This window comes from Eumetopias jubatus, unplaced genomic scaffold (genome assembly GCF_037043125.1).
Source record: "Eumetopias jubatus isolate StellerSeaLion01/CBP00866 unplaced genomic scaffold, mEumJub1_p1.0 scaffold_17, whole genome shotgun sequence".
In the NCBI taxonomy this organism is placed as follows: domain Eukaryota; kingdom Metazoa; phylum Chordata; class Mammalia; order Carnivora; family Otariidae; genus Eumetopias; species Eumetopias jubatus.
This window is the reverse complement of record NW_028274823.1, coordinates 58,890,966-58,918,046: the sequence shown is the minus strand read 5'-3', so window position 1 is coordinate 58,918,046 and position 27,081 is coordinate 58,890,966. Positions and strand designations below refer to the sequence as shown.

Here is a 27,081-nt window from a genome sequence, read left to right as displayed (position 1 = left end):
GTTGAGGTGGTGATGGTTGCCTAACCTTATGACTGAAGGCCATTGGAAAAAAAAAATAAAGGTCACTGAATTGTACAAAATACTTAAAACAGTGAATTATGTGGTAAGTGAATTTTATCTCAATTAAAAAAAAAAACTTAGGATGATGGTACAGGACCAAGAATGGTACATTCTTCCAAGTACTTGAACTAGAAAAAACAGAAAAGGCTTGAAAAAGCACAAAATGGCGGCGGGCTGATCGGATCACGTGACCGCCAATTCTTCCCTGCCCACCCTTAGAAAAGTCTTTTTTTCAGAGCTGGCGCAGAGACACAGGCGGCTCATTGTTATAGGAAGCCCAGGTAACTCTTCTCAGGCGCGCTCTAGCTCTAGCTGCTTAGTGAGAGCGGCGAGCGTATTGAAGGCGAGCTGCGGAGCGCGCACGTAGAACGTAAACCCGTAAGCGCCGTTCCTCGCAGAGATGCGGAGGAGGGGAGAGGCGTGGAGGAAGAGGGGGAAGTTGGCGCATGCGCGTAACGCTGACGGGTTTTGAAATGGCCTCGGTGTTAGCCGGGACCCGATTCAGGTGAAGGTCTGGTTCTCGCGGTTGGAGCAGCGGGCGGCGGAGCCGGGGTCCTAACGTCCTGTCGAATCCGCGGAAGGGCCGGGGGCGACCGTTTTGGTAGCACGGCGTCCGTAGGCCGGCGACGGTGGGGCTCTCGTGGGACTGGGGCGGGAGGGACATGGTCCCTTTTGTGCGGGTCGGAGCAGGCCCCGCGCGGCAGCCCCTCCCCCACCGCCTCGTTTTTTCGACCCTCCTCCCCCCGCCTCGATTCTTCTGGTACCCCCAGCGCCCCTCAGCCTCGGCTTGGCGGGTCTGGAGGGACTCCCGAGCGCCATCCGTCACTCTGGAGCCCCTGAGCTTTAGCTTCCCGGCCTCCGGCCCAGGGCGTCGGGGGTGGCTGGTGGCGGCGCGGGTTTTGGGGGATGGAGGCTCTCTGCCCGGCCTAGGGGATAAGGGGACCAGGGCTTTCAATAGTCCTCTCTTGGCACTTCGCCCAGTCTCGTGAGACGGAGGATTCTGCCTTCTCTGGTCTGCGCCCCGCGAGGAGCTGGGGCTGGAGGAAGATGGATGGCAGAGCTCTGGCCGCTCCGAGTCGCGCGGAGAAGGAGGGGGTGCGCGGGCTGCGATCTTCGCCTTTTCTGGCTTGATTTTGGGGGGAGGGGTCTTAGCGATGGTTCTTTAGGGGGCATCCGTTATTTCAACCGTCTCTCCCCTCGAGGGAGGGGGGGACAGAGAAAAGGAGCCCGTTGGCCCTTCCCAACCCGAAAAAGTAAGGAGATGTTCGTTATTTAAATGATAGTCTTAAATACCTTTATTCAGTGTCTCGTCCCAGTTTCCGTTATTGGTTCCACCACTTTCAGTCCCCAACTGATTGCCGAAAGAAACACGCAGGCTCTATATTTTCTTTGAACCTGAAGCTGTGTACTTACTGTTAAGACTTGGGTAGATAACAGCACATGGTTTTCTGTTTAAATGTGACAGTTTGTAGTCACGGAAAGAAGTGCCTTTCTTGTGAGTCTGCCCCTAATGTCATATGTCGAAATTGGGTGCTTTTGGTGAGCTACTTGATGTAGAATGTTTTGCTGCATATCGGACGTTCATATATACCTTGTTATTTATACTAGGATCTACGAAGATGTCCTTGACAAACATTTCTGTAATACTTTTATGACATTTATAGTTTGAACTTTAAAATGTGGATTCTTTTTCTTAATAGATCGCTGCTGTAGAAGACAAACAAGTGAAGGTTTTTTCCCTCTTTCATCATGGCTCAGTTTGGAGGACAGAAGAATCCGCCATGGGCTACTCAGTTTACAGCCACTGCGGTATCTCAGCCAGGTCAGGCCACTGAACACATGTACTGTAAACTTGGGGGTTGGGGGGAGGACATGTTATAACTACGTGAATTAGGCTGTCTGTGATATTGTAAACTGTTTCTAAATGACGTATCTTTTATTTGTGAAGCTTTTAAAAATTCATGGATCAACTAGCAAAAAATCTGTTTTACACAGCAGTTTGGATAATTACGTATAGATTTTCGAACATTAAATTGATTAACTTTTGATTTAATTAGGTTAGCAGCCACTCATTGATTAGAGGTTATCTCATTTGGCATGTTAAGGTGAAGTATGCACATGCTATATTTAAGAATAAATATATTAAAATTTTATATATTATGAAAAATTATATATGACTGGTCTTCAGTTGTTGGAGTTTAAAGTGGAAAACCCAATTCTAAAGAATTTATCAAGCAAAGGAAAAAGATATAAAAGAGCAAAAGGATATTTACATTTGCAAAATAAGGTCAACAGATAATGTCATTGAAAATCAGTAAGCTTCTTCCCTTTGCTTCTTAGGAGGAATTTTTTTTTAAAAGATTTTATTTATTTGAGAGAGAGAGAGAGAGAGAACACGAGAGGGGGGAGTGTCAGAGGGAGAAGCAGACTCCCCGCTGAGCAGGGGAGCCCTATGCGGGACTCGATCCTGGGACTCCAGGATCATGCCCCGGGCCGAAGGCAGTCGCTTAACCAACTGAGCCGCCCAGGCGCCCCCAATTTTTTTTTTCATTTGACTTAAGGTTTGAATCTCAAATGAGTTTCCCAAGGATCCTACGGAATGAATTTCACTTTCTTTGGGTACCCAGAAAAATTGCAGCTTTTTCTGTTAATTTGAGTATACTTTTTATTTATGACATCTCTAATACTGGTTCTGTACTGCCTTTTACCTAAAATATCTACTTTAGTAATTCAAGGTCAGTTACAGAGATCTGTTACTACGATCTGACTTGGGTCTTCTACAATTTGATGGATGTGATTATTTTGTTATGTTGGGGACCTTTCTCTTTAAAGAAATGGATACTTTGGAGTTTTTATTTTAGTTACTCTTCATTTGGGGGAGTTAAATGATCAGTTCTGCAGGCAACTGAAGAGATTATGAAATAATAGTTATAGATGTATTTAATTCAGATCCAGGTACTTTTTTTTCTTTAAGATTTTATTTATTAGAGAGAGAGAGCTAACGAGCATGATGGGGGGTGGGGCAGAGGGAGAGGGCGAAGCAGACTCCCCTGAGCAGGGAGCCCAATGTGGGACTTGATCCCAGGGTCTGGGGATCATGACCTGAGCCGAAGGCAGATGCTCAACCAGCTGAGCCACCCAGGTGCCCAGATCCAGGTACTTCTTTATGTTAAATAATGGGGACTCTGGTGTTGAGTTAGTTTTGATGAAATGGGAATTATCAGCAATTACCGTGTGTCCAGAAGCAAGTGCTATGGACTTGTATTTTGGTAAACTAAACATGTTTTACCTTGCTTTTTCTACTTATAATTTGTTTTATTTATTTATAAACAAGGTCAGGAACATAATATGAATGATGTTTTATTTTTATAAGGATTTTATTTATTTGATAGAGCAGGAGCAAGGAGGAAAGGGAGAAGCAGGCTCCCCACTGAGCAGGGAGCCTGATGTGGGGCTTGATCCCAGGACCGTGGGATCATGACTTGAGCCGAAGGCAAATGCTTAACCGACTGAGCCACCCAGGTGCCCCTATAATTTGTTTTAAATTGATATCTGTATTGTTCCCAGTTAAGTAGCTCTTCAGGTGGAAGTCTATTTTCTGTAGCTCTTAACGTTTGTATTGTGGGGCACCTGGGTAGGTCAGTTGCTTGGGCGACTGTCTTCTGTCTTTGGCTCAGTGGTCCTGGAATCAAGGCCCGTGTAGGGCGCTCTGCTTAGCAGGGAGCCTGCTTCTCCCTCTCCTCCCCACTCATGCTCTCTCTCACTATCTCTGTCTTTCTCTCAGATAAATAGATAACATCTTTTTTAAAAAATTTATATTGTAATTACTTAAATTCATGTTATACTTTTTTGTTTTTATTTTAAGACTGAGCAAAGAAGACGTTCATATAAATTCTCAAACAAAATCAGTAGTAAATATAGCCCTCCCTTTCCATATTTTGCAGTAGAGTCCAAATATAAATAATGGGATTTGTGTAAACAGCTTTTATTTTTGCTGTAGGAAATTATTTATGGGTCTTAGGACTTGTTGTTAATCAGAGTTTTTCAAAATCAAACTATTGATGCATCATGACTTCAGTAAGTAGGCCTAGTGTTTTGATAGCATCTCTCTACTCTTAGCTTTCCTGTAAAAATCCTGGAGTAGGTTCTAAATGGAACTCTCTAGTGATACTGTTTTTATTAAAATGTTTATTTTCCAGGTGATACATTTCAGGCTGCTTCCTGAAAGCTTGCTCTTTTCTTGCCTTCATCTTAAAGCCTTACTTGTGATTAATCATCTCATCTTAGTATAAGTGATTTTCAGAGCCACACAAATTTTTGTAAAAGTTAAATTTTCAATCCTGAGGCAATTAAAATACGTTTTATTTACATCTCATCTAAATGGAGAACTGTTTTATTTATTTTTTTTAACTTTTAAGTAATCTCCACACCCAACATGGGACTTGAACTCACAACCCGGAGATCAGGAGTCACATGCTCCACTGGTTGAGCCAGCTAGGCGCGCCTAAATGGAGAACATTCTAGTAAATTATAGTGCCTCAAGTGTTCTGGCAGCTTCAAATATAATTTGAGAAAAAATTTCAGCAAAGGACGTATAAGGACTTAATCGGCAATAGGGAAGGTGCCAGTTTTTTACTCTATTAAAAAAAAAAATGTACCCTTTGAAATAGTCCAGACATAACAGGTGCCTGGGTGGCTCAGTTGGTTGAGCGACTGCCTTCGGCTCAGGTCATGATCCTGGAGTCCCGGGATCGAGTCCCACATCGGGCTCCCTGCTCAGCGGGGAGTCTGCTTCTCCCTCTGACCCTCCCCCCTCTCATGTGCTCTCTCTCTCTCTCTCTCAAATAAATAAAATCTTTAAAAAAAAAAAAATAGTCCAGACATATTAGTATCAGAAGCCACTGTCATAAGTCAAATGATCATGGAACAGAAAAAGGTTAACTTAGTAATTCAACTTGAATTAAATATTTTGATCTCTGTTCCTATATTTCAGACTCATTTTCTCTTGAGAGCAGTATGAAAATTACTACTCTCTTTGTATATAACATAACATTTTTTTTTTTAGTTTTTGCTATTCCGTTTTCTTTTTTTTTTTTTTAAAGATTTTATTTATTTGACAGAACGAGAGCAGGAACACAAGCAGGGGCAGTGGGAGAGGGAGAAGCAGGCTTCCTGCGAGCAGGGAGCCTGATGCGGGGCTCGATCCCAGGACACTGGGATCATGACCTGATCCGAAGGCAGACACTTAACAACTGAGCCACCCAGGCGCCCCGTTATTCCATTTTCTAGCAAGGATATTTTGCATTTGTACTAACCTTGAAAGTTCTCAGCTAACAGTGATAGAAAATTTCACTGCATTCACACCGATGACTGATTTAGAATAATATAAAGCGGCACCTGGCTGGCTCAGTTAGAAGAGCATGGGACTCTGGATCTCAGAGTCATGAGTTTGAGCCCCATGTTAGGTGTAGAGAGTACTTAAATAAGTAAACTTAAAAAAATAGGTAATATTAAAAACTTCAGTAAAAGCAAGCATGCTAGCAGTATATTGCTGAAATCTGATGTAAAATTGAAGATCAGTATTTGGATTGTTTCTGATTAATTTTGAATTCCTGAGTGTCATCTATCATCTTTAGTTTTCTTTTCCTTTAACCCCCAAATTCAATCATATATCAAATCTTGACTTTTTTCTCCTTTGAAAATGCCTCAGGTATACTCTCTTTTACATTTAGGTCCTAGGCACTTCACATTTGAATAACTGTCATAGCTGCTTTCTCTTGCTTACAGCTCATATGCCAAAGTCTCTCACCAACTTTCAGGTCCTTCCTTGTCTTTCCCAAACTTAATCCATAGTGCTTATCGTAGATCCTTAAGTCAGGAAGCTCTTTTTCCCACCTCTCACGTGGTAGTGTTACTCTTTATTATCCTTTATTTAGTTCTTTTTTTTTTTTTTTTTTTTTAAGATTAACGAGCAAGCGAGCACGTAGGAGCTGAGGGAACGGGAGAAGCAGACTCCCCGCTGAGCAGGGAGCCCATTGAGGGGCTCAATTCCAGGATCCCAGGATCATGACCTGAGCCGAAGGCAGATGCTTAACTGACTGAGCCAAACAGGCGCCCTTCTGTTATTTAGTTCTAATTGCTTTTATTTGCTTTCTTCTCATACATACTGGATATGCTACATCTTTTTTCTCTCTCAGCTCCAGTATGTCTGTCAGATGTGATACTACTAAAGCATAATTTCTTTTTTTTTTCCTCCAAGTAGGCTCCTCCCTACAAGGGACTCAAACTCATAACCCTGAGATCAAGAGTCACATGCTCTTCCGACTAAGCCAGCCAGGCGCCCCTCCTAATTTCTATCTAAATCTGACCTAGATTCTGTCTCAACAACTTTCTCTATCAGATAAGGAATTTGAGGCCCAGAACAGTGATGAAATTTGTTTAGGTTTTACAGATGGTCACAGGAGAGTTAATGTTAGAACATCAGAATTGTGGTTCAGTGTATCTTCCATTATTTTTACTTGTCTACAAAAAATATCTTCAAGGATTTTAGAATTCATTTCAAACTCCTTGGGATGGTATTCATGATGTTCTGTCATTCCAGCCTTACATACCATTTCTCCTATACTGAAATAATTGTTCTTAAAATTTCTCCTTTTTTCCCATCTTCTAGCTGAAGTGCTGTGATGTATATTCAGTGACAGTCATATTTGTTTCTAGAACTTTTAGATTTTATATATATATTTATGGGGTTCTTGGAGGGTTAAGTCAGTTAGTCATATGCCTTTGACTCAGGTCATGGTTCCTGGTCCTGGAATTGGGCCCCATGTTGGGCTCCCTTTCGGGAAGTCTGCTCCTCCCTTTTCCTTTGCTCCTCCCCCTGCTTATGTGTGCAAGCATGTGCTCTCCACGCCCCCCCCCCCCCCGCCCTCTGGCTCACTTTCTCAGATAAAATCTTTTAAAAAATAAATAAAAGTTTTTTTTTTAATATTGGATATTTTATTTCTTCCTTTTAAGTCTTACTTATTTGAGAGAGCAAGAATGAGAGAGAGAGCGAGCGAGCACATGACATGATGGGGGAAGGGTCAGAGGGAGAAGCAGACTCCCTGCTGAGCAGGGAGCCCGGATGTGGGACTCGATCCCGGGACTCCAGGATCATGACCTGAGCCGAAGGCAGTTGCTTAACCGACTGAGCTACCCAGGCGCCCCTAAATAAAAGTTTTTATTTATTTGAGAGAGTGCACATGTGAGCAGATGGAGAGAGACAAGCAGAGTCCTTGCTGTGCATTGAGCCCAACCTGGGGCTCGATCCCATGACCCTGAGATCATGATCTGAGCCGAAATCAAGAGTTGGACACTTAACTGACAGGCACTGAGGCACCCCATGAGCTATTTTTTAAAATTTATTTTTATTTTTGGGACGCCTGGGTCGCTCCGTTGATTAAGCGACTGCCTTTGGCTCAGGTCATGATCCCGTGGTCCTGTGATCGAGTCCTACATCGGGCTTCCCCTGCTCTGTTGGGAGCCTGCTTCATCCTCTCCCTCTGCCTGCCACTCCCCCTGCTTGTCCTCTCTGTCAAATGAATAAATAAGGGCGCCTCGGTGGCTCATTTGGTTAAGCGACTGCCTTCGGCTCGGGTCATGATCCCGGAGTCCCGGGATCGAGTCCCGCATCGGGCTCCCTGCTCGGCGGGGAGTCTGCTTCTCCCTCTGACCCTCTTCCCTCTCGTGCTCTCTATCTCTCATTCTCTCTCTCTCAAATGAATAAGATCTTTAAAAAAAATGAATAAATAAAATCTTTTTTTTATTTTAATTTTTTTTTAAGATTTTATTTATTTGAGAGAGAGAGAATGAGAGAGAGAGCACATGAAGAGGGGGTAGGGTCAGAGAGAGATGCAGACTCCCCGCCGAGCAGGGAGCCCGATGCGGGACTCCATCCCGGGACTCCGGGATCATGACCCGAGCCGAAGGCAGTCGCTTAACCAAATGAGCCACCCAGGCGCCCAAATCTTTTTTAAAAATAAAAAATAAATAAAATTTATTATTATTTTATGTACTCAAACTCACGAACCCAAGATGAAGAGTTGCATGCTCCACTCCTGAGCCAGCCAGGTGCCCCACTGATTGAAACATTAACTCTTAGATTAATTATAATAGTTTGTAGATTAGACTCAAATATTTGCATTTGTCTCTGTATGTAACCATAGTAATATTGAAATGTGGGGAATGATTTAGCATATTTTCACCTATTTTCTCATCTATTTCTTTTGACTATTTGTAAAATGACTGCATTCTGGCCATAGAGAAACATGAACTACTTTAGGAGTTAAAACTGTAGTTACAATGTGCTTTCCAACAGGTGACTGAAGCTAATACCAATATAGTTGTTTTAAATATGACTCCCATTTTTCCTACCTCTTCATTCTGGCCAAGTTAATCATCTTCTAAAACCATAATCTCTTGAACTTGAAAACAAGCTCAGACTGCTAAATTCCAAAATTCATGGTCTTTTTCAAACAAATAATAGCTGATACACTATGTATCCTTCACTTTATTAGTTATCCTTTAATGGACTTGAATGTTTACAACTCATTTGGTAGGAAAGGATTGCTACTGGTATTGGTTTAACCCTGTTTAAACACTGCGTGTGCTAGGTAATAGCAAATAGTCTCTAAAACAAACTATCTTTTCTTTTTTTTTCTCTCTATCCTAACTTGAGCATGCAACTTTGAGGTTCTGAGCTTTATTATTTCAGGGTGACTCATCTTAGTAAAGGTAGAGCACCATGGTTTAAAGGTATAGGATTTTTAAATTTAACAGTAAGTTTGGTAAAATTAAGGGACAACAGAAAAGGGACAGGCTTCTCTATTCTGTTTTAATGGTGTGTTCACTGGTATTCAGTAGAAACTACTAGTGTGTCATAACACAAGTGTACATTTTAAAAAATGATAAAATTTACATTTGTTTTTAAAGGTTTAAGAAAACTTAATCCTTAAGTTTACTTGTTTACCTGGTAGCCTGTGGTCATCTAGGGCTCATTTCGTAGGTTGGTCTGTGGAAGTTTTTTTTTTTAAGATTTTATTTATTTGAGAGAGAGACAGAGAATGAGAGAGAGCACGAGAGGGGGGAGGGTCAGAGGGAGAAGCAGACTCCCTGCCGAGCAGGGAGCCCGATGTGGGACTTGATCCCGGGACTCCAGGATCATGACCTGAGCCGAAGGCAGTCGCTTAACCAACTGAGCCACCCAGACACCCGGTCTGTGGAAGTATTGATACACAGTGATAAGCGTATCTTTTTCCAAAGGGTCACAAGACCTTCAGCAATCAAATTGAATTAGGTATAGATAAATGGACGGACTGTTCTATTGTGGATAATTGGAAAGGATCTCCAGCTGACAAGTATTTGGCCACTTAGGTGGAGAGAAAGATTAAATCAGGGATTGATACCTCTGTAATATGCAGGTTATAGAATTGTCTTTCAGAATATTGATTATAATTCACAAGAGTGGAGATGCTACTTACAAATACTCAAGAGTAGTTTCTCAGATAACCACAAAAAAGGAGTATTAGTGAAGTATACTTTATGGAGAGTAAAGTCTAAAATATGAGTGATTTTAAAAAGAGCTATATTGCAGATATATAAAACATCCACAGTGATTTCACAAAATTTGAATTAACTAGCTAGTGGTGTGACACAACTAGTAGAATATAAATTTCCTTCCCATAAATTTCTAGCATTTGAACCCTTGAAGAACATGGGCTTGAATCGTGTGAGTCCATTTTGATGCAGATTTTTTCCGGGGGGGATAAGTACTGTCCTGTAAATGTATTTTCCTTATGATTTTCTTTTCTCTAGCTTATTTATTTATTTTTAAAGATTTTACTTATTTATTTGACAGAGACACAGCAAGAGAGGGAACACAAGCAGGGGGAGTGGGAGAGGGAGAAGCAGGCTTCCCGTGGAGCAGGGAGCCCGATGCGGGGCTCGATCCCAGGACCCTGGGATCATGACCTGAGCTGAAGGCAGACGCTTAACGACTGAGCCACCCAGGCGCCCGTCTAGCTTATTTTATTGAAAGAGTACAGTATATAGGAACTCCTAGGTGGCTCAGTTGGTTAAGTGTCGCCTCTTGATCTCAGGGTCGTGATTTCAAGCACTTTGTTGGGCCCCATGCTGGGCATGGAGTCTACTTAAAAAATATGTTATGTAATACATATAACATACAAAATATGTTAACCGTTCGTGTTGCTGGTAAGGCTTCCACTCAACAGTTGGCTGTTAGTAGTATTTTGTTTATAGTTTGTGTTTAAAGATTATATTTATTGGAGGGGTGCAAGCTCATGTGTAGGGGCGGGGAGGGAGAGGGACAAGCAGACTCCGTGCTGAGGGCAGAGCCTTAAGTGGGGCTCTATCTTAAAACCCTGAGATCATGACCTGAGCCGAAACCAAGAGTCAGACGCTTAACTGACTGAGCCACCCAGAGGTGCCTAGAGAAACTTTATTTTCCCTTCTAAATCCAAAGGCTAGTTTTAAAAATTGAATACCACTTAGTCTGATTCACATAATACATTAATATTTAATTTCATTTTCAAAGTCCAAGAATGAAAACTTACAGTTCAACACTGAGTAAGCCACGTGTTTAGGTAATATTTCTTAAAAATCAGTTTTTTGTTTTTTTGTTTTGTTTTTTTTCTTAAAGAGTCTTAAAATATGGTATAGCACCTAAATTTTCAGTTGCATATATATAGGCTATTAACACATGTTCTGAAATCTGGTAGTTTACATCAGTTCTGAGGTCTTTTATTTCTGTCTTTTTTTTTTTTTTAAGATTTTATTTGTTTGACAGAGACAGCGAGAGAGGGAACACAAACAGGGGGAGTGGGAGAGGGAGAAGCAGGCTCCCCGCTGAGCAGGAAGCCCGATGTGGGGCTCAATCCCAGGACGTTGGGATCATGACCTGAGCCGAAGGCAGACGTTTAACCGACTGAGCCACCCAGGCACCCGTTTTTGTTTTTTTTTTTAATTTTATTTATTTAAGTAACCTCGGCACACCCAATGTGGGGCTCGAACTCAGGATGCCAAGATCAAGAGTCACATGCTCCTTCAACAGAGCCAGTCAGGCACCCCCTGAATTAACTTTTAATAAAAAAAGAACACTGAGGGGGCACCTGGGTGGCTCAGTTGGTTAAGCATCTGCCTTCGGCTCAGGTCGAGATCCCAGGGTCCTGGGATCGAGCCCCACATTGGTCTCCGTGCTCAGCGGGGAGCCTGCTTCTCCCTCTCCCTCTGCCAGTTGCTTGTGTTCCCTCTCTCGCTGTGTCTCTGTCAAATAAATAAAATCTTTAAAAAAACAAAACAAAACACTGGGCTTTATACTTTTTCTATGCTACTGTAGTTTTCTTTCTACTCATTTTAGTGTTTCACTTTATACTGTTTTCAGTTTTCTTCCAAAATCTTTGAATGGCAATCCTACAATGCAAAATTTGGGAAGAAATGATAATTAGAAAACATAAATGACAAACTTTTATGACTAAGTGTTGATCCAGTCACTAACTGCTAATACATGTGAATGGAATGGCTTTGTTTTGTTTTGTTTTGTTTTGGAAGCTCTACACTCAACGTGGGGCTTGAACTCATGTCCCTGAGGTCAGGAGTTGCATGCTCTACTGACTAAGCCAACCAGGCACCCTGTATTCTTTTTTTTTTTTTTTTTTTTTTTAAGATTTTATTTCAGAGAGAGCAGCAAAGGGAGGGCCAAGAGAAGGGAGAGGGAGAGAAAATCTTGAGCAGATTCTGCGCTGAGCAGTGGGGCTCAATCCCACAACCTGAGCCGAAGTCAAGAGGCGGACGCTCTACTGATTGAGCCACCTAGACATCCCTGGCCCTGTATTTTTAATCATCAAGACGTCAGTATGGTCTTAAAGCCTTGTGTCTGTGTATGCTTCCCTGTGTGTGAATGGCTTACATAGGTGTAACATCGTATGGTGGTCCTAGAAAAAGAATGCCGTCAACAAATCAGCTCATTGGTACTTCCTTTCATTAGGAATATTTTATTCCAAGGCAGGAGGCTATTGGTAGTTAATTTTGGTGGATTCAAAAGTTATATATGGATTTTCACATGTGCGTGGAGGTCAAGCACCTTTGAGTCCCACATTGTTAGGGGTAACCTTAATTGTTTTGTAGTTTCTTTCTTTTTTTTTTTTTAAAGATTTTATTTATTTATTTGAGAGAGAGAGAGAATGAGAGATAGAAAGCATGGGAGGGAAGAGGGTCAGAGGGAGAAGCAGACTTCCTGCTGAGCAGGAAGCCCGATGTGGGACTCGATCCCGGGATTCCAGGATCATGACCTGAGCTGAAGGCAGTTGTTTAACCAACTGAGCCACCCAGGCGCCCATGTTTTGTAGTTTCTAATTCATCACACTGTTAACAGAAGAGAGATGTGTCTGTCATCCTACCTACTTAATGCTAGGCTGCTGTATGATGCCAGGATTCAAAACACCTAAAAAAGTAATAGGAAAAAATAGACTTTTTGGGATATTGGCTCTGAGCTCTTCTGCTGTGGCAACTTCCAGCGTTCTGAAATTGGTACCAACAGAATGAAACAGCAGATCTGAGGTCAGAGCCCCGGCTTGGTGAAGGAGCTGCGTATGATACTTGAATCACGGATGCTACTTTGTCAAATGTGTATAACATGCCAATCTTAGAATTTAAAGCACTAATTTTTCCTATGGTCTTTATCTTGTGTTCAGTGAGTATTTTGCTTCTGTTGTCCTAGAACAGTGGTTCTTAACCTTTTTTGGGTCTGTAATTCTCTTGAAAACTGATGAAAGCTTTGGACTTTCTCCGTCTGCAATTTTGCATACAATAAGGTTAACAGGATCCACTGATTAGAACCTGTGTCCTAGATTTCGGTACCTTTTCCTTTATTCTCATTGTAGTTAACCTCATTTTGAACTTATGCTGGTATTGAGGTATTCTCACTTCTATTTAAATTTATTTTTAAATTCATTTAGTTAGTCCTGGTTTCTTCTTTCTTCCCATCTGTGATATCTGACTTTCCTTAAAAACAAGAAAAGATTAATGTGGTAAGGACTTAGGCCATTTAGAATTTTTTTTTTAATGAAATTTTTTTTTTTAAAGATTTTATTTATTTAAGTGACAGAGAGAGAGAGAGGGAACACAAACAGGGGGAGTGGGGGAGGGAGAAGCAGGCTTCCCGCTGAGCAGGGAGCCCGATGCGGGGCTCAATCCCAGGATCCTGGGATCATGACCTGAGCCGAAGGCAGTTGCTTAACCAACTGAGCCACCCAGGCGCCCCCATTTAGAAATTTTTTGCCCACCTTAGACTCTTCCTTTTCTCCCTCCTCCTTTTTTTTTTTTTTTTAAAGATTTTGCTTATTTATTTATTTGAGAGGGAGAGAGGGAGAGAGTGAGAGAGAGCATGAGAGGGGAGGGGGTCAGAGGGAGAAGCAGACTCCCCACTGAGTGGGGAGCCCGATGCAGGACTAGATCCCGAGACTCTAGGATCATGACCTGAGCTGAAGGCAGTCGCTTAACCAACTGAGCCCCCCAGGTGCCCCCATTTAGAAATTTTTTGCCCACCTTAGGCTCTTCCTCTTCTCCCTCCTCCTTTTTTAATTTTTAAAAATCAATATTTTTTGCAGGGAGTAATTTGTAATATATAAGAACTACAAACGTACTTTCTGGGATTTGTGTTTGTTTTTGCTTTACTTTGTTGTTGGTTTGTTTTATTTTTAAGTAAAATTAGTCTGAGCTTTTAAACAACTGATTGAACCTCACACTTCTGAAGATTTTCTGGGATAGTCTAGACTAGGTGCTTTGGTTAGTTCATTAATGTTCTCTGTTCTTTTCCTGTAAAGCAAAATACTGTTCTTTCTATAAGGTTGTTAACTAATAATTAAAGAGCAGCATTTTTTTCAGGTTATTTTCAGATACAAGCAAGATGCTTTGGAAAAGGGAGTATTCCATGTGTAAATACTGCTTTTATGGCAGTCTTTTGAGATTCAGAATGCTGAGTTGGCATATTAAAAGTTCTGAGAAATCCTGCAGTAAAAATATATGCATAATTCACTGTTTCCACTTTTTTTTTAAAGTAAGCTCTGTGCCCATTGTAGGTCTTAAACTCATGACCCTGAGATCAAGAGTTGCATGCTCTACCAGCTGAGCCAGCCAGGGTCCCCTGTTTCCTTAGCTTTTTAAACCTTGGGCCGTTTTTTTTTTTGTTTTCTGACTTTAATGTCCTGGGGAGGTAGTCATTGTTCCAGGAGATAGAATTTTGGGAATGGTAGTGCTGCATTGCAGTTTTTATTTTTATTTTTTAATTTTACTTATTTGTTTTTTAAAGATTTTATTCATTTGCAAGAGAGAGGGGCAGAGAAAACATAAGTAGGGGGAGGGGCAGGGGGAGAGGGAGAAGCAGGTTCCTGCTGAGCTGGGAGCCTGACATGGGGCTCCATCCCAGGACCTGGAGATGTGACCTGAGCTGAAGGCAGACACTTAACCAACTGAGCCACCCAGGTGCCCCATACACTGCAGTTGTTAGTTGATTGCTTTTTTGCATTCATTGGAATTGCATGAAAACATCAAGTAAAATCTTTCTCATGTTCTCTTGAGCTCTTAGCCTTGTTTAAGCATACATTCAACATTACCTAATCTATCATATTTTGAGTCTTCTCCCAATTTGGTTTAATCAAATTATAATTTTAAGTCACTATGGCTAATTTTCTGTCATTGTGCCACATAGTAGTGCATTAAAATTAAAAACTTTTTGTGCTTTTAAACACAAAAGTTGGGGTGCCTGGGTTTGGTTAAGCGTCTGCCTTTGGCTTAGGTCATGATCTCCAGGTCCTGGGATCCAGCCCTGCATTAGGCTTCCTGTTCAGCGGGGAGCCTGTTTCTCCCTTTCCTTCTACCCATCTCCCTCCACTTGCTCGTGCTCTGTCTCTCACTTTCTCTCTCACAGAAGTAAATAAAATCTTAAAAAATAAACACAAAAGTTGCTTTGGTCTGTTTCCTAGTTTTTATTTTTATTTATTTAAGATTTTATTTATTTATTTGACAGAGAGACAGCCAGAGAGGGAACACAAGCAGGGGGAGTGGGAGAGGGAGAAGCAGGCTTCCCGCTGAGCAGGCAGCCCGATGTGGGGCTCCATCCCAAGACCCTGTGATTATGACCTGAGCCGAAGGCAGACACTTAATGACTGAGCCACCCAGACGCTCCTGTTTCCTAGTTTTTAAATTAATGCAAAGTAGGTATATGAAAAGTTTGTCCAATGGAAAGTTTTAGGGTGGATCACTTCCAGCAGCACTGTCTTCAGTATATGATTCTCATCTACTTGGAGATAAAACAGTAAATTCTAGATAAATAAAGTAAGACAATTTATTTTCTGCTCTTTTTCCTAAAAATACTTCTTGAGAGTACTTTAGCCTCTTGGTCTAGGTAAGGTAGTTTAATTTTATAGAATAATGTTTTCTTATATCTATTACAACGAAGATTTAGTATAAAGCCACTGGGATCTGGGGAGGCACTTGAATTAATTAAATTTAACAAGCATTACTGAAATTTTGCTTTAGGTTTTTACTAAACAATGGCAGAACATAATTCATTAAGCACTTATGGAAAATTCCTAGAAAGGATCCAAATAATGCTTTTTTTTTTTCTTTTCCTTTTTAATCTCATTTTAGCTGCATTGGGTGTTCAACAGCCATCACTCCTTGGAGCATCTCCTACCATTTATACACAGCAAACTGCATTAGCAGCAGCAGGCCTTACCACACAAACCCCAGCCAACTATCAGTTAACTCAGACTGCAGCCTTGCAGCAACAAGCTGCAGCTGCAGCAGCTGCATTGCAACAGGTGAGTCTTTATTGGGTTTCAGTATGTGACATATTAAACTGTCATATCTGAGTAGCCAGATAATTCTTAAAGAATTAATAATTGTGGGTTTTGTTTGTTTGTTTGTTTGTTTTTTTGAGATTTATTTATTTGAGAGAGAGAGCCCATGTGTGTGCATGCACACACATGCACAGGGTGGAGGGGCAGAGAGAGAGGGCGAATCCCAAGCAGACCTCGTGCTGAGCATGGAGCCTGAGATGGGGCTGGATCCCAGGACCCCGAGATCATGACCTGAGCTGAAACCAAGAGTCAGACACTTAACTGACTGTGCCCCCCAGGCACCCCAGTGATTGTGTATTTTTATTATGCTTATTGTTTTTTGATGTAATAAAAATTATATATGCCTAAGACATACAGAACAGTACAGTTGCATGGTCAAAATTCTTAAAATGGGCAGTTCTTATACCTTAATTATTTGGATAAAATTCAGTTCTTAATGAATCCCAGAGTATAAAGAATCACCAGTTTGCTTATTTTTGGTGAAGTTCAGTTGTTCCATAAAATTTCTTTGTAGTGTGATTTTGTTTATGTATTTGTATGTATGTATATCGCATCTTGAGAATGAATAAAACTGACTTTATATTTTTTTTTCAAAAATCTTTTTTTTCCCAGCAATATTCACAACCTCAGCAGGCCTTGTATAGTGTGCAACAACAGGTTAGTTTATATTTTACATGTTAAAAACTGATAGGAAAAAAAAATAATTTGTCCCAGATTCAGTTTATATAGATTTTATTTCCTGTCAGCTACATTAATATGTGATTTGAATTATTTGGTGGTGGGCTAAATGAGGTAGGCAAAAAAGGAATGTCTCCAAGGGAGAGGAAGATAGAGGTCCTGAAAATCCAAATCCTCAATTAGCAGCCAGTCTTTGTCACATGTTTTTTTTTTTTTTTAAAGATTTATTCATTTATTTATTTGAGAGAGAGCATGGGGGGAGGACAGAGTTGGAGGGAGAAGCAGACTCCCCAGTGAGCAGGGAGCCCAACTCTAGGCCGGATCTCAGGACCCCAGGATCAGGACCAGAGCCAAAGGCAGATGTTTAACTAACTGAGCCACCCAGGCACCCCTGTCACATTTCTAGGGAAGCATGCAGAGGATAATTTGGAAAGAATCACTGTACTCCTGAATCTTTGACCCATTTCTTCTGTGTGGAACATCTAGCCCTACTGTGCTGTACTAGACCACATGTGAAAATGAAAAGATCCTTTTTCCCATTTGAAGCCTTAACCCTAGATAGACCATTGGCTTTGAGCTTTTATTTTTTATTTTAATTTTTTTCTTTTCAGAGAGCGAGAGCATGCATGGGGGTGGGAGAAGCAGAGGGAGAGTGAGAAAGAATCTTAAGCAGGCTCCATGTCCAGCATGGAACCCGATGTGGGACTCAGTCTCACAACCTTGAGATCATGACCTGAGCCAAAATCAAGAGTTAGATGCTTAACTGACCGAGCCACCCAGGCAGCCGCTACTTGAATTTTTTTAATCTTTTAAGTTTTTTTTAAATGTAAGCTCTATGCCCAGCATGGGGCGTGAACTCTTGACTATTGACATCAAAAGTCGCATGCTCTACCAAATGACCCAGCCAGGCACCCCATGAGCCTTTATTTTTTATCTTTATTTTTTTAAGATTTTATTTATTAGAGTGGTGGGAGGGGCAGAGGGAGAAGGAGAAACAGACTCCCCGCTGAGCAGGGAGCCCAACATGGGGCTCCATCCCAGGACCCCGAGATCATGACCTGAGCCAAAGACATGCTCAACCGACTGAGCCACCCAGGTGCCCATTGTTTTATTTCTCTTAAGATTCTACTTATGAGTGGAATTACACAGTATTTGTCTTTCTCAGTCTGACATATTTCTCTTAGCATAATACCCTCTAGGTCCATCTGTGTTGTCTCAAATGGCACAAGCTCATCCTTTTTATGGTTGTGTAATACTCCGTTGCAGGTGTGTGCGTGTGTATACCCACCAGGTTTTCTTTATCCATTTATCTATTGATGGACAGTTATGTTGCTTCCGTATCTTGGCTGTTGTAAATAATGCTACGGTAAACATAGGGATACATACATCGTTTCAAATTAGCATTTTTTCTTTTTGGGTAAATATCTGATAGTAAAATTATTAGGTTATATGGTATTTCTATTTTTTATTTTATGAGGAACCTCCATAATTTTTCCACAGTGGCTGTACCAGTTTATATTCCACCAAAAGTACATGAAGATTTTTTTTCTCCACATCCTCATCAACACTTGTTTCTTGTGTTTTTGATTTAGCTATTTTGACAGGTGTGAGATGATACCTCATTGTGGTTTTGATTTGCATTTCCCTGATGATGACTGATGTTTATAGCATCTTTTCATGTTTCTCTTAATATGTTTTATATTGAACAGTGTTCATTTCCTCTACCCATTCTTTAATTGGATTGTTTGATTTTTGGTGTAAGATTTTGTGTGTTCTTTATATATTTTGTGTATTAAACCCTTATCGAATATATCATTTAGAGTGCCAGTGATTTTTTTCTTTGCAATGATGTTTCTGTAGCATGGTGACCAACATATCAATACTAGAAATTTTCCCATCTAAGGACTTAAAGGTTTTTGTGTGTGTGTGTGGTTTTTTTTGTTTTGTTTTATTTGGGTGTTATTCCTATGAAATAAGAAAAAAGACAATATCTTTATTGGATGAGTTAGTTTTTTTTGTTTTGTTTTGTTTTTAAAGATTTTATGTTTAGGGGCACCTGAGTGGCTCAGTCGGTTAAGCGTCTGCCTTCGGCTCAGGTCATGATCCCAGGGTCCTGGGATCGAGTCCCGCATCGGGCTCCCTGCAGCGGGGAGCCTGCTTCTCCCTCTCCCTCTCCCTCTGCCTGCGCTCTCCCTACTTGTGGGCTTTCTCTCTCTCTTGCTCTCTCTCTCTCTGTCTCTCAAATGAATAAATAAAATCTTAAAAAAAAAAAAGATACTATGTTTAGTAATCTCTATACCCAATGTGGGGCTCAGACTTAGAACACTGAGATCAGTAGTCGCATGCTCTACTGACTGAGCCAGCCAGGTGCCCCATTGAATAATTTAGTTATACATCAGGTCTGCAATTAGCAATAGTTGCAGGAAATCTTATACCTATTGACTTGTTATTTTTCACCATATTTCTTAATTAGAGATGAAGTACCCATTTAATAGAAATTTTTCTTTATAAGAGCATCTGTGAAAGAATTTTGATTGATCCTTTTCCTTTTTCTTCCCTGTTTTTTTTTTTTTTTTTCTATTTTCAGTTACAGCAACCTCAGCAGACCCTTTTAACACAGGTTAGTTTGCCATTAATTTATTTCTTTTGGATATCTGAATGAAGAATAGACCAAAATTTTATTCCTATTCTAGTATTTCTTTCAGGGTTTGAAGATGAATATTGGTTGGATTTATATATTATTTTAAGAATATATGAAATAAAGATGGAATGCATGTTGTTTTGTCTTTTACGGTTTTTTGATTGCAGATCCAGCTGTGATCTAGGATGGATAAATATGAGGTCTTACTTTAAACTTAATTTTTTTTTTAAGATTTTATTCATTTATTTATTTGACAGAGGGAGAGAGAGGGAGGAAAAGGGGCAGAGGGAGAGAGAGAGAAGCAGGCTGTCTACAGAGGAGGGAGCCGGATGCAAGGCTCGATCCCAGGACCCTGGGATCATGACCTGAGCTGAAGGCAGACGCTTAACGACTGAGCCACCCATGCGCCCCTAAACTTAATTCGTAATGCATTTTCATTGTAGCTAATATTTTCAGGAATTTTTTTTTACGTATTATATCATTTTTTGTGTGTTGCATCTTTTTTTTTTTTTTTTTTACCTGTTACATCATTTTAAGCTTGACCTTAGTAGGTAAGGGTATTGTATTACATTATCAGTTTAAGTTTTCAGCAGCATTTTTTTTTAAAGATTTTATTTATTTGAGAGAGAGAGAGAAAGAGATAGAAAGCACGAGAGGGAAGAAGGTCAGAGGGAGAAGCAAGACTCCCTGCCGAGCAGGGAGCCCGATGCGGGACTCGATCCCGGGACTCCAGGATCATGACCTGAGCCGAAGGCAGTCGCTTAACCAACTGAGCCACCCAGGCGCCCAGTTTTCAGCAGCATTAAAATATTTTGGAACTTCAAGAAATACATATTTTATTTATTTGAGAGAGCGTGCATGGTAAAGAATAGAGGGAGAGGGACAGACTCTGTACTTAGTGCAGAGCCTGATGTGGGGCTTGAACTGAGACCATGACATGAGCCAAAATCAAGTCGAAGGCTTAACCAGCCAGCCACCCAGGCTCCCCCGTTTTTAAACTTACAATACGTAGTGCTCCTTTAGGTTTGTGGACCACCTACAATCTTTGTTGCATTTTTTTTTTCTTTTTAAAAATTGTTTTAAAGTGTTAGAAACCAAGGTACATGGGTGACTCAGTCAAGGTTAACCATCTGACTTCGCTCAGGTCATGATCTCTGGGTCCTGAGATCGAGATAAGGCTCCCTGCTGAGCTGGGAGTCTGTCCCTCTCCCCCTCCCGACCCCCATTCATGCTCTGTCTCAAATAAATTAATAAAATCGTTAAAAATTAATAAAGTGTAAGAAACCATCACAGGTTTTCGAGCTATACAAAAATCACAAAATCATAAACTGTGGGCTGGTTTTAGACCAAGGGCCATGGTTCACTGACTTAAAGTGAAATATTATGAAACTGATAAAAAGGAGGCAGAACCTGTAATAATAACTGGTGACTGATTATCCATGGATAGGGAATTGAGTACCTGACGAACAGGAGTAGGGGAGAAGCTTTGTACTCTATAACCTTTCATACCAATTTAGTTTTGAATCTGTTATATTTGTAAAAAAAAAAAACAAAATGCACTTAAGAAGTCAGCCTCACTTTGTTTCATTAAGAAATCAAAATCGGGCGCCTGGGTGGCTCAGTCGGTTGAGTGACTGCCTTCGGCTCAGGTCATGATCCTGGAGTCCCCGGATTGAGTCCCGCATCAGGCTCCCTGCTCAGCAGGGAGTCTGCTTCTCCCTCTGACCCTCCCCTCTCCCATGTGCTCTCTCTCTCTCTCCTTCTTTCTCTCAAATAAATAAATAAAATCTTTAAAAAAAAAAAATCAAAATCAACTGACACTGGTCCTGAATTTTCAATCTTTAATAGTAGAATTTCCATACTAAGTAGAAAAGCTATAAACAGTCTTTTCTTGGAATAGCACCCATAAATCATTATTGTTTTAGAATATTAAAGAAATTTCATGAGAAATAATTTTGTGGTCGTAGTCTGAGAAACGTAGCCTGAGAAATAGTCATACTATATATATGACTTGGCCTTTTTTGTTTAAATTATAGGAATTAAGAGACTTGCTTTATTGGGCAAGTATAAAACAAATAGTATTTTTTGCCTTGAAGAGTCAGATAATTTTTTATTTCTAATGATTTTATTTCTATTTATATATAGAAGTCTTAATCAGTAATATGCTATTCATGTTTGTGCCAGCAAAGATGAATGAAAGTGTTAACATTTTTCTTGTTCAGTGTTATGGAAAGATAATTGATCTGTAATATTGTATTAATAGAAGGTATACAGCATAGTTTGATTTATCTTTGTATTGTGAAACGACCATAAGTTTTTATTTTTTATTTAAAATTTTTTAAAGATTTTATTTATTTATTTGACAGAGACACAGCGGGAGAGGGAACACAAGCAGGGGGAGTGGGAGAGGGAGAAGCAGGCTTCCCACTGAGCAGGGAACCCAGTGTGGGGCTCCATCCCAGGACCCTGCGATCATGACCTGAGCCAAAGGCAGACATTTAACAACTGAACCACCCAGGCGCCCCATCATAATAAGTTGTTTTTAACATGAATCACCTCACATAGTTAAAAATTTTTTTCTGTTGAGAACTTTTAAGAGCTGCTGTCACATATACAATACTGTATTATAGTTATCATTCTGTACATTACATCCATGGAACTTATTTGTCTTATAACTAGAAGTTTGTGCTTTTTGACCAACTTCACCTGTTTCTTCCTCCCTCCATACCCTTGGCAGTCACCAAGGTTCTGTTCTGTTTCTATAAATTTTTTGGTTTTTTTAGATTTCACATGTGAGATCATACATATTTGTCTTTTGCTGAATTATTTCACTTACATAGGACTTTCCTGAGTATTATGCCACTTTTGTTTTGAATTTCTAAGAGGGGACTGAAATTTGCAGGTTTTTGTTTTTTTTTTAAAGTAATCTCTACTCCCAGTGTGGGGCTTGAACCCAGAATCCCAAGATCAAGAGTCGCACACTCCACCAACTGAGCCATCCAGACACCCCCTAATATATGCAGTATTTTTTTTAAGGGGGGGTTGCACAGGAAGAGGGAGAGAGAGAATGAGAATCTTAAGCAGGCTGCATGCCCAGCACATGAGTCTGACGTGGGGCTCGATCTGAACCCTGAGAAATCATGAGTCTGATGCTTAACTCACTGAGCTACCTAGGCACCCCAATGTGCATTATTTATTTTAGAGTGTGTGTGTGTGTGTGTGTGTGTGTGTGTGTGTGTGTGTGTGTGTGTGTGAGGAGGAGCAGAGGGAGAGGGAGTAAGAAAATCCCAAATGGACTCCTGCTGAGTGCAGAGCCCAACGCGGGGCTCGATCTCATGACCGTAGATCATGACCTGAGCCGAAATCAAGAGTTCGGACGCTCAACCTGAGCCACCCAGGCGCACCTGCAGTATTCTTAAAACTCATTTCACTATGGTGAACTTAATGTTGAGGTAGATTAAAAAAAAAAAAAGTTTTTTTCAGACTTGATTTTCTTCTTCAAGGTGTGCATGTGTATTTCCTAACTTTAAATAAGTTGATTTTACATTTTGAGTTAGTTTTGAGTGGTCATTTTTAATTTCTAGAGTATTTCAAAGCATTAGCTTGATTTGATCTTGATTTTGTTTTATAGCCAGCTGTTGCACTGCCTACAAGCCTTAGCCTGTCTACTCCTCAGCCTGCAGCACAGATAACTGTATCGTATCCAACACCAAGGTCCAGTCAGCAACAAACCCAGCCTCAGAAACAGCGTGTTTTTACAGGAGTGGTTACAAAACTACATGATACATTTGGATTTGTGGATGAAGATGTATTCTTTCAGCTTAGGTAACTTAATTAGGTGTTGGCAAATGCCTTCATGTATTTAGCATGAAATATATTGGTAAGACCTAATTGTGGCATAGGATTGTGGTTTAGTTATAATTTTTTGTTTTAGTCACCTGCCTTGTATTATATTTGTATCTAGCCTTTTTTTCTGGAGAATATGAGTGAAGATATCTCTGATTACTTAATAAAATAGTTACGGTGAATTCTTTGTACATGTTTTATAGGAGTGAGTTAATTTTTCCAACTCTTCATGGGCAGACTTACAATGAGAATAGAGATTGAAATAGTCATATGCCTTTTAAAATTTAATCTTCTGTTTGACATATCTAATGATGCTATGTACTAAAAAAGCATTTTTTAATTGAGAAATTAATGAGTAGGATTGAATGATTAATGACTGACATATTCAGAATAGTATTTTGTTAGTGTGATGGTGGTTGCATGAAAGATTTTCCTTGGATATTTCAACTGTATTCCTAGTGAACTGCCTTAGAAAGTATTTGGGAAATTAAATTTAACTATCATATGAGAGTTTTCTAAAAATGGGTCTCCTATGTTCCATCTGCATTTCTCTTCTCCGCAGCTCAAAGGAAATCTTACTCTTGGGTTATAGAAGTTAGTACTGTGGAAGGAGGGACACAATATTGGGAGAATATGAGGTGCAAAGTTATTCCTTTCACTTCAAACCCTGTGTTTTTTAGGGAGGGTGAAACATGATCAGTTCTAAAATAAAATAAGTCTAGGAGGTATATTTACTTTTTAAAAGGGCTTTTTTTAGACTTCCATTTCACATAGTTTATGTTAGGTAAAATACTACAAGTATAAATTTTTTTGGAGGCATCTCTTAATTGAATGTATATTTAACTTATTTTCCAGTGCTGTCAAAGGGAAGAGCCCCCAAGTGGGTGACAGAGTATTGGTTGAAGCTACATATAATCCCAATATGCCTTTTAAATGGAATGCTCAAAGAATTCAGACACTACCAAATCAGGTATATAAAATACGGAGTTAGGTGTTCTGGAAACCTGGTGATTCAGTCTACTAACTTTCAGAGTTTTTTCTTCCTCTTTAAAATTTTTATTTTATTTCTTTATTTTTATTAAGAATCAGTCCCAAACTCAACCTTTACTGAAGACTCCTCCTGCTGTACTTCAGCCAATTGCACCACAGACTACATTTGGTGTTCAGGCTCAGCCCCAACCCCAGTCCCTGCTGCAGGCCCAGATCTCAGCAGCTTCTATTACACCATTATTGCAGACTCAGCCACAGCCTTTATTACAGCAGCCACAGCAGAAAGGTATTACTTGCAATGTGTCTTTTCTGTTTCAGACTAACGCATAACTTTTACAACTGTGTGGTTGTTAAAACGAGAATATGCTTTTTAATTATAAAAAAGGCAGGGATTTCCAAAATACTTGAAAGGAGGTTTAAGTATCTTGTGTAGACCACTTCTACTTCTGTAGCTGTTTTGGAAGTATTTTTATTTTATTGCTCTTATAGAAAGACATGCTCTTTGTGAACTTAAATATCAATATTAATCCCCAGTCCCTTTGTTGGTATCTTTCCTGTAATGGAAGGAAATGTCATATAATCAGCATTTTATTTATTATTTTTCTTTAATATTTACTTATTTAGGGGGGAGGGGAGGACAGGGAGAGAGAGAATCTACAAGCAGACTCCCCACTGAGCAGGGAGCCCAACATGGGGCTCCGTCCCAGGGCCCTGAGATAATGACCTGAGCTAAAATCTAGAGTTGCCCACTTAACCGACTGGGCCAACCAGGTGCCCCTACACATAATATTTTATATATGTGTTGTCTGGTAATAGTACTTTAAATTATCCATTGAATTACAGTGCATGAAATAAATGAGCTGTATTTTACATTTTCCTTTGCAAATTAATTACTTGATATTCTGGACACTTTTTTTATTGAAGTGTTAACAAGATAGCCTTGGCTTAACAGAAGCCTACTTTTTAAATATTATTTATTTTGAGAGAGAGAGAGAGAGCATGAGGGGAGTAGGGAGAGGGAGAAGCAGACTCCCCGCCGAGCAGGGAGCCAGGTGCAGGGCTCGAACCCAGGACCCTGGGATCACAACCTGAGCCGAAGGCAGACGCTCAGCGAACTGACCCACCAGGTGCCCCAACAAAAGCCTAATTAATTGGCTTGTTTTGGTAGGGTGTTTTTTTTTTTTTATATATATATATTTTAGAGAGCGCACAGGAGGAGGGGGAAGAGCAGAGGGGGAGGGAGAGGAGAGAAAGAAACTCAAGCAGATTCCTCCAAGCGTGTAGCCTTGTGTGAGGTTCCATCCCATGACCATGAGGTCATGATGTGAGCCAAAATCAAGAGTCACATGCTTAGCTGAGCCATGCAGGCACCCCTAATTAGTATTTTTTTTTTAAAGATATTATTTATTTGACAGAGACACAGCAAGAGAGGGTGCACAAGCGGTGGGGGGGGGAGAGGGAGAAGCAGGCTTCCCGCTGAGCAGGGAGCCCGATGTGGGGCTTGATCCCAGGACCCTGGGATCATGACCTGAGCTGAAGGCAGATGCTTAACTGACTGAGCCACCCAGGCGCCCAGCCTAATTGGTATTTTTTAAAAGTATAATTTGTGGCATTTTATCTTTTATTATAACACACTTAAAACAAAATGATTAAAGAGATTACAGTGTAATGAGTTATTAAATGAACACCCATGTAATCATTACTTGGGTAAAAAATTAGAATTTTGCTAGTTTACAGGGTTTTGCTCTCTAAATATGCATCCTTATAAAACACTTTAAATTTGTCTGTCTTTGAATGTTACATAGTATTTGATTCCATTTATATAATCTGTTCTGTATGACTTAGTTTTTTTTTTTTAATTTAAATTTTTATTTATTTATCGGAGAGAAAGAGCACACAAGCAGGGGTGAGGGGCAGAAGGAGAAGTAGATTCCCTGCTGAGCAGGGAGCCCAGTGTGGGCTCGATCCCAGGACTCTGGGATCATGACCTGAGCTGAAGGCAGATGCTTAACTAACTGAGCCACCCAGGCACCTGACTTATTTATTTTCAACATTATGTTCTAAAAGTTTCTCATACTATTTTTTTCTTTTAAAGATTTTATTTATTTGACAGAGACAAGGAGAGAGGGAACACAAGCAGGGGGAATGGGAGAGGGAGAAGCAGGCTTCCCATGGAGTAGGGAGCCCAACATGGGGCTTGATTCCAGTACCCTGGGATCGTGACCCGAGCTGAAGGCAGATGCTTAATGTCTGAGCCACCCAGGCACCCCTCTCATACTGGTTTTTCCATCTGGCTCATTCTTCATTTTCATTGTTAGATAATATTACACATATGAATGTTGTGCAGTTTATCTGTTCTCTGGTAAACGTTAGGATTTTTCTAGTTTTTGGTTTCAGAGAATGCTGTTCTAAATGTCCTCTCATATGTGTCCAGGAGCATGTGCCCAGGTTTCTCTAGGACTTACATACACCTTCAGGTGGAACTGCAAGGTCTGAGGGTTTGTGTAACTTAAACTTACTAGGTAATGCCAGGGTGTTTTCAGTCTACTTGGTTCTTCCAAATATCTGACTGGTAGTCCTGTGATTTCTTTTCTGTTTGTTTTTATTTTTATTTTTTCTAAAGATTTTAATTATTCGTTTGTTAGAGCACAGGCAGGGGAAGCAGCAGGCAGAGGGAGAAGTAGGCTCCCGCTGAGCAAGGAGCCCTACATGGGGCTCGATTCCAGGACCCTGGGATCATGACCTGAGCTGAAGGCAGACCCTTAACTGACTGAGCCACCCAGGCATCCCTCTGTTTGTTTTTAAAGATTTTATTTAGGGGTGCCTGGGTGGCTCAGTTGATTAAGCAATCTGCCTTTGGCTTAGGTCATGATCCCAGAGTCCTGGGATCAAGCCCCACATCGGGCTTTCTGCTTAGCTTCTCCCTCTCTCTCTGCCTGCTACTCCCCCTGC

At 40.5% G+C, this 27,081-nt stretch overlaps 1 protein-coding gene across 1 annotated transcript in view; it reads left to right on the top strand.

Moving 5' to 3' along the window:
* The first annotated feature begins 504 nt into the window (after positions 1–504).
* Positions 505–27,081, top strand: part of CCAR1 (cell division cycle and apoptosis regulator 1) — a 63,565-nt gene continuing 36,988 nt past the window's right edge. The window contains exons 1-8 of the mRNA XM_028109673.2: positions 505–689; positions 1,761–1,882; positions 15,763–15,935; positions 16,587–16,631; positions 19,240–19,272; positions 22,925–23,118; positions 23,995–24,109; positions 24,223–24,415. Of these exons, the coding sequence (XP_027965474.1) occupies positions 1,810–1,882; positions 15,763–15,935; positions 16,587–16,631; positions 19,240–19,272; positions 22,925–23,118; positions 23,995–24,109; positions 24,223–24,415 (826 nt within the window). The 5' untranslated portion in view covers positions 505–689; positions 1,761–1,809. The remainder of the gene's footprint in view (positions 690–1,760; positions 1,883–15,762; positions 15,936–16,586; positions 16,632–19,239; positions 19,273–22,924; positions 23,119–23,994; positions 24,110–24,222; positions 24,416–27,081) is intronic.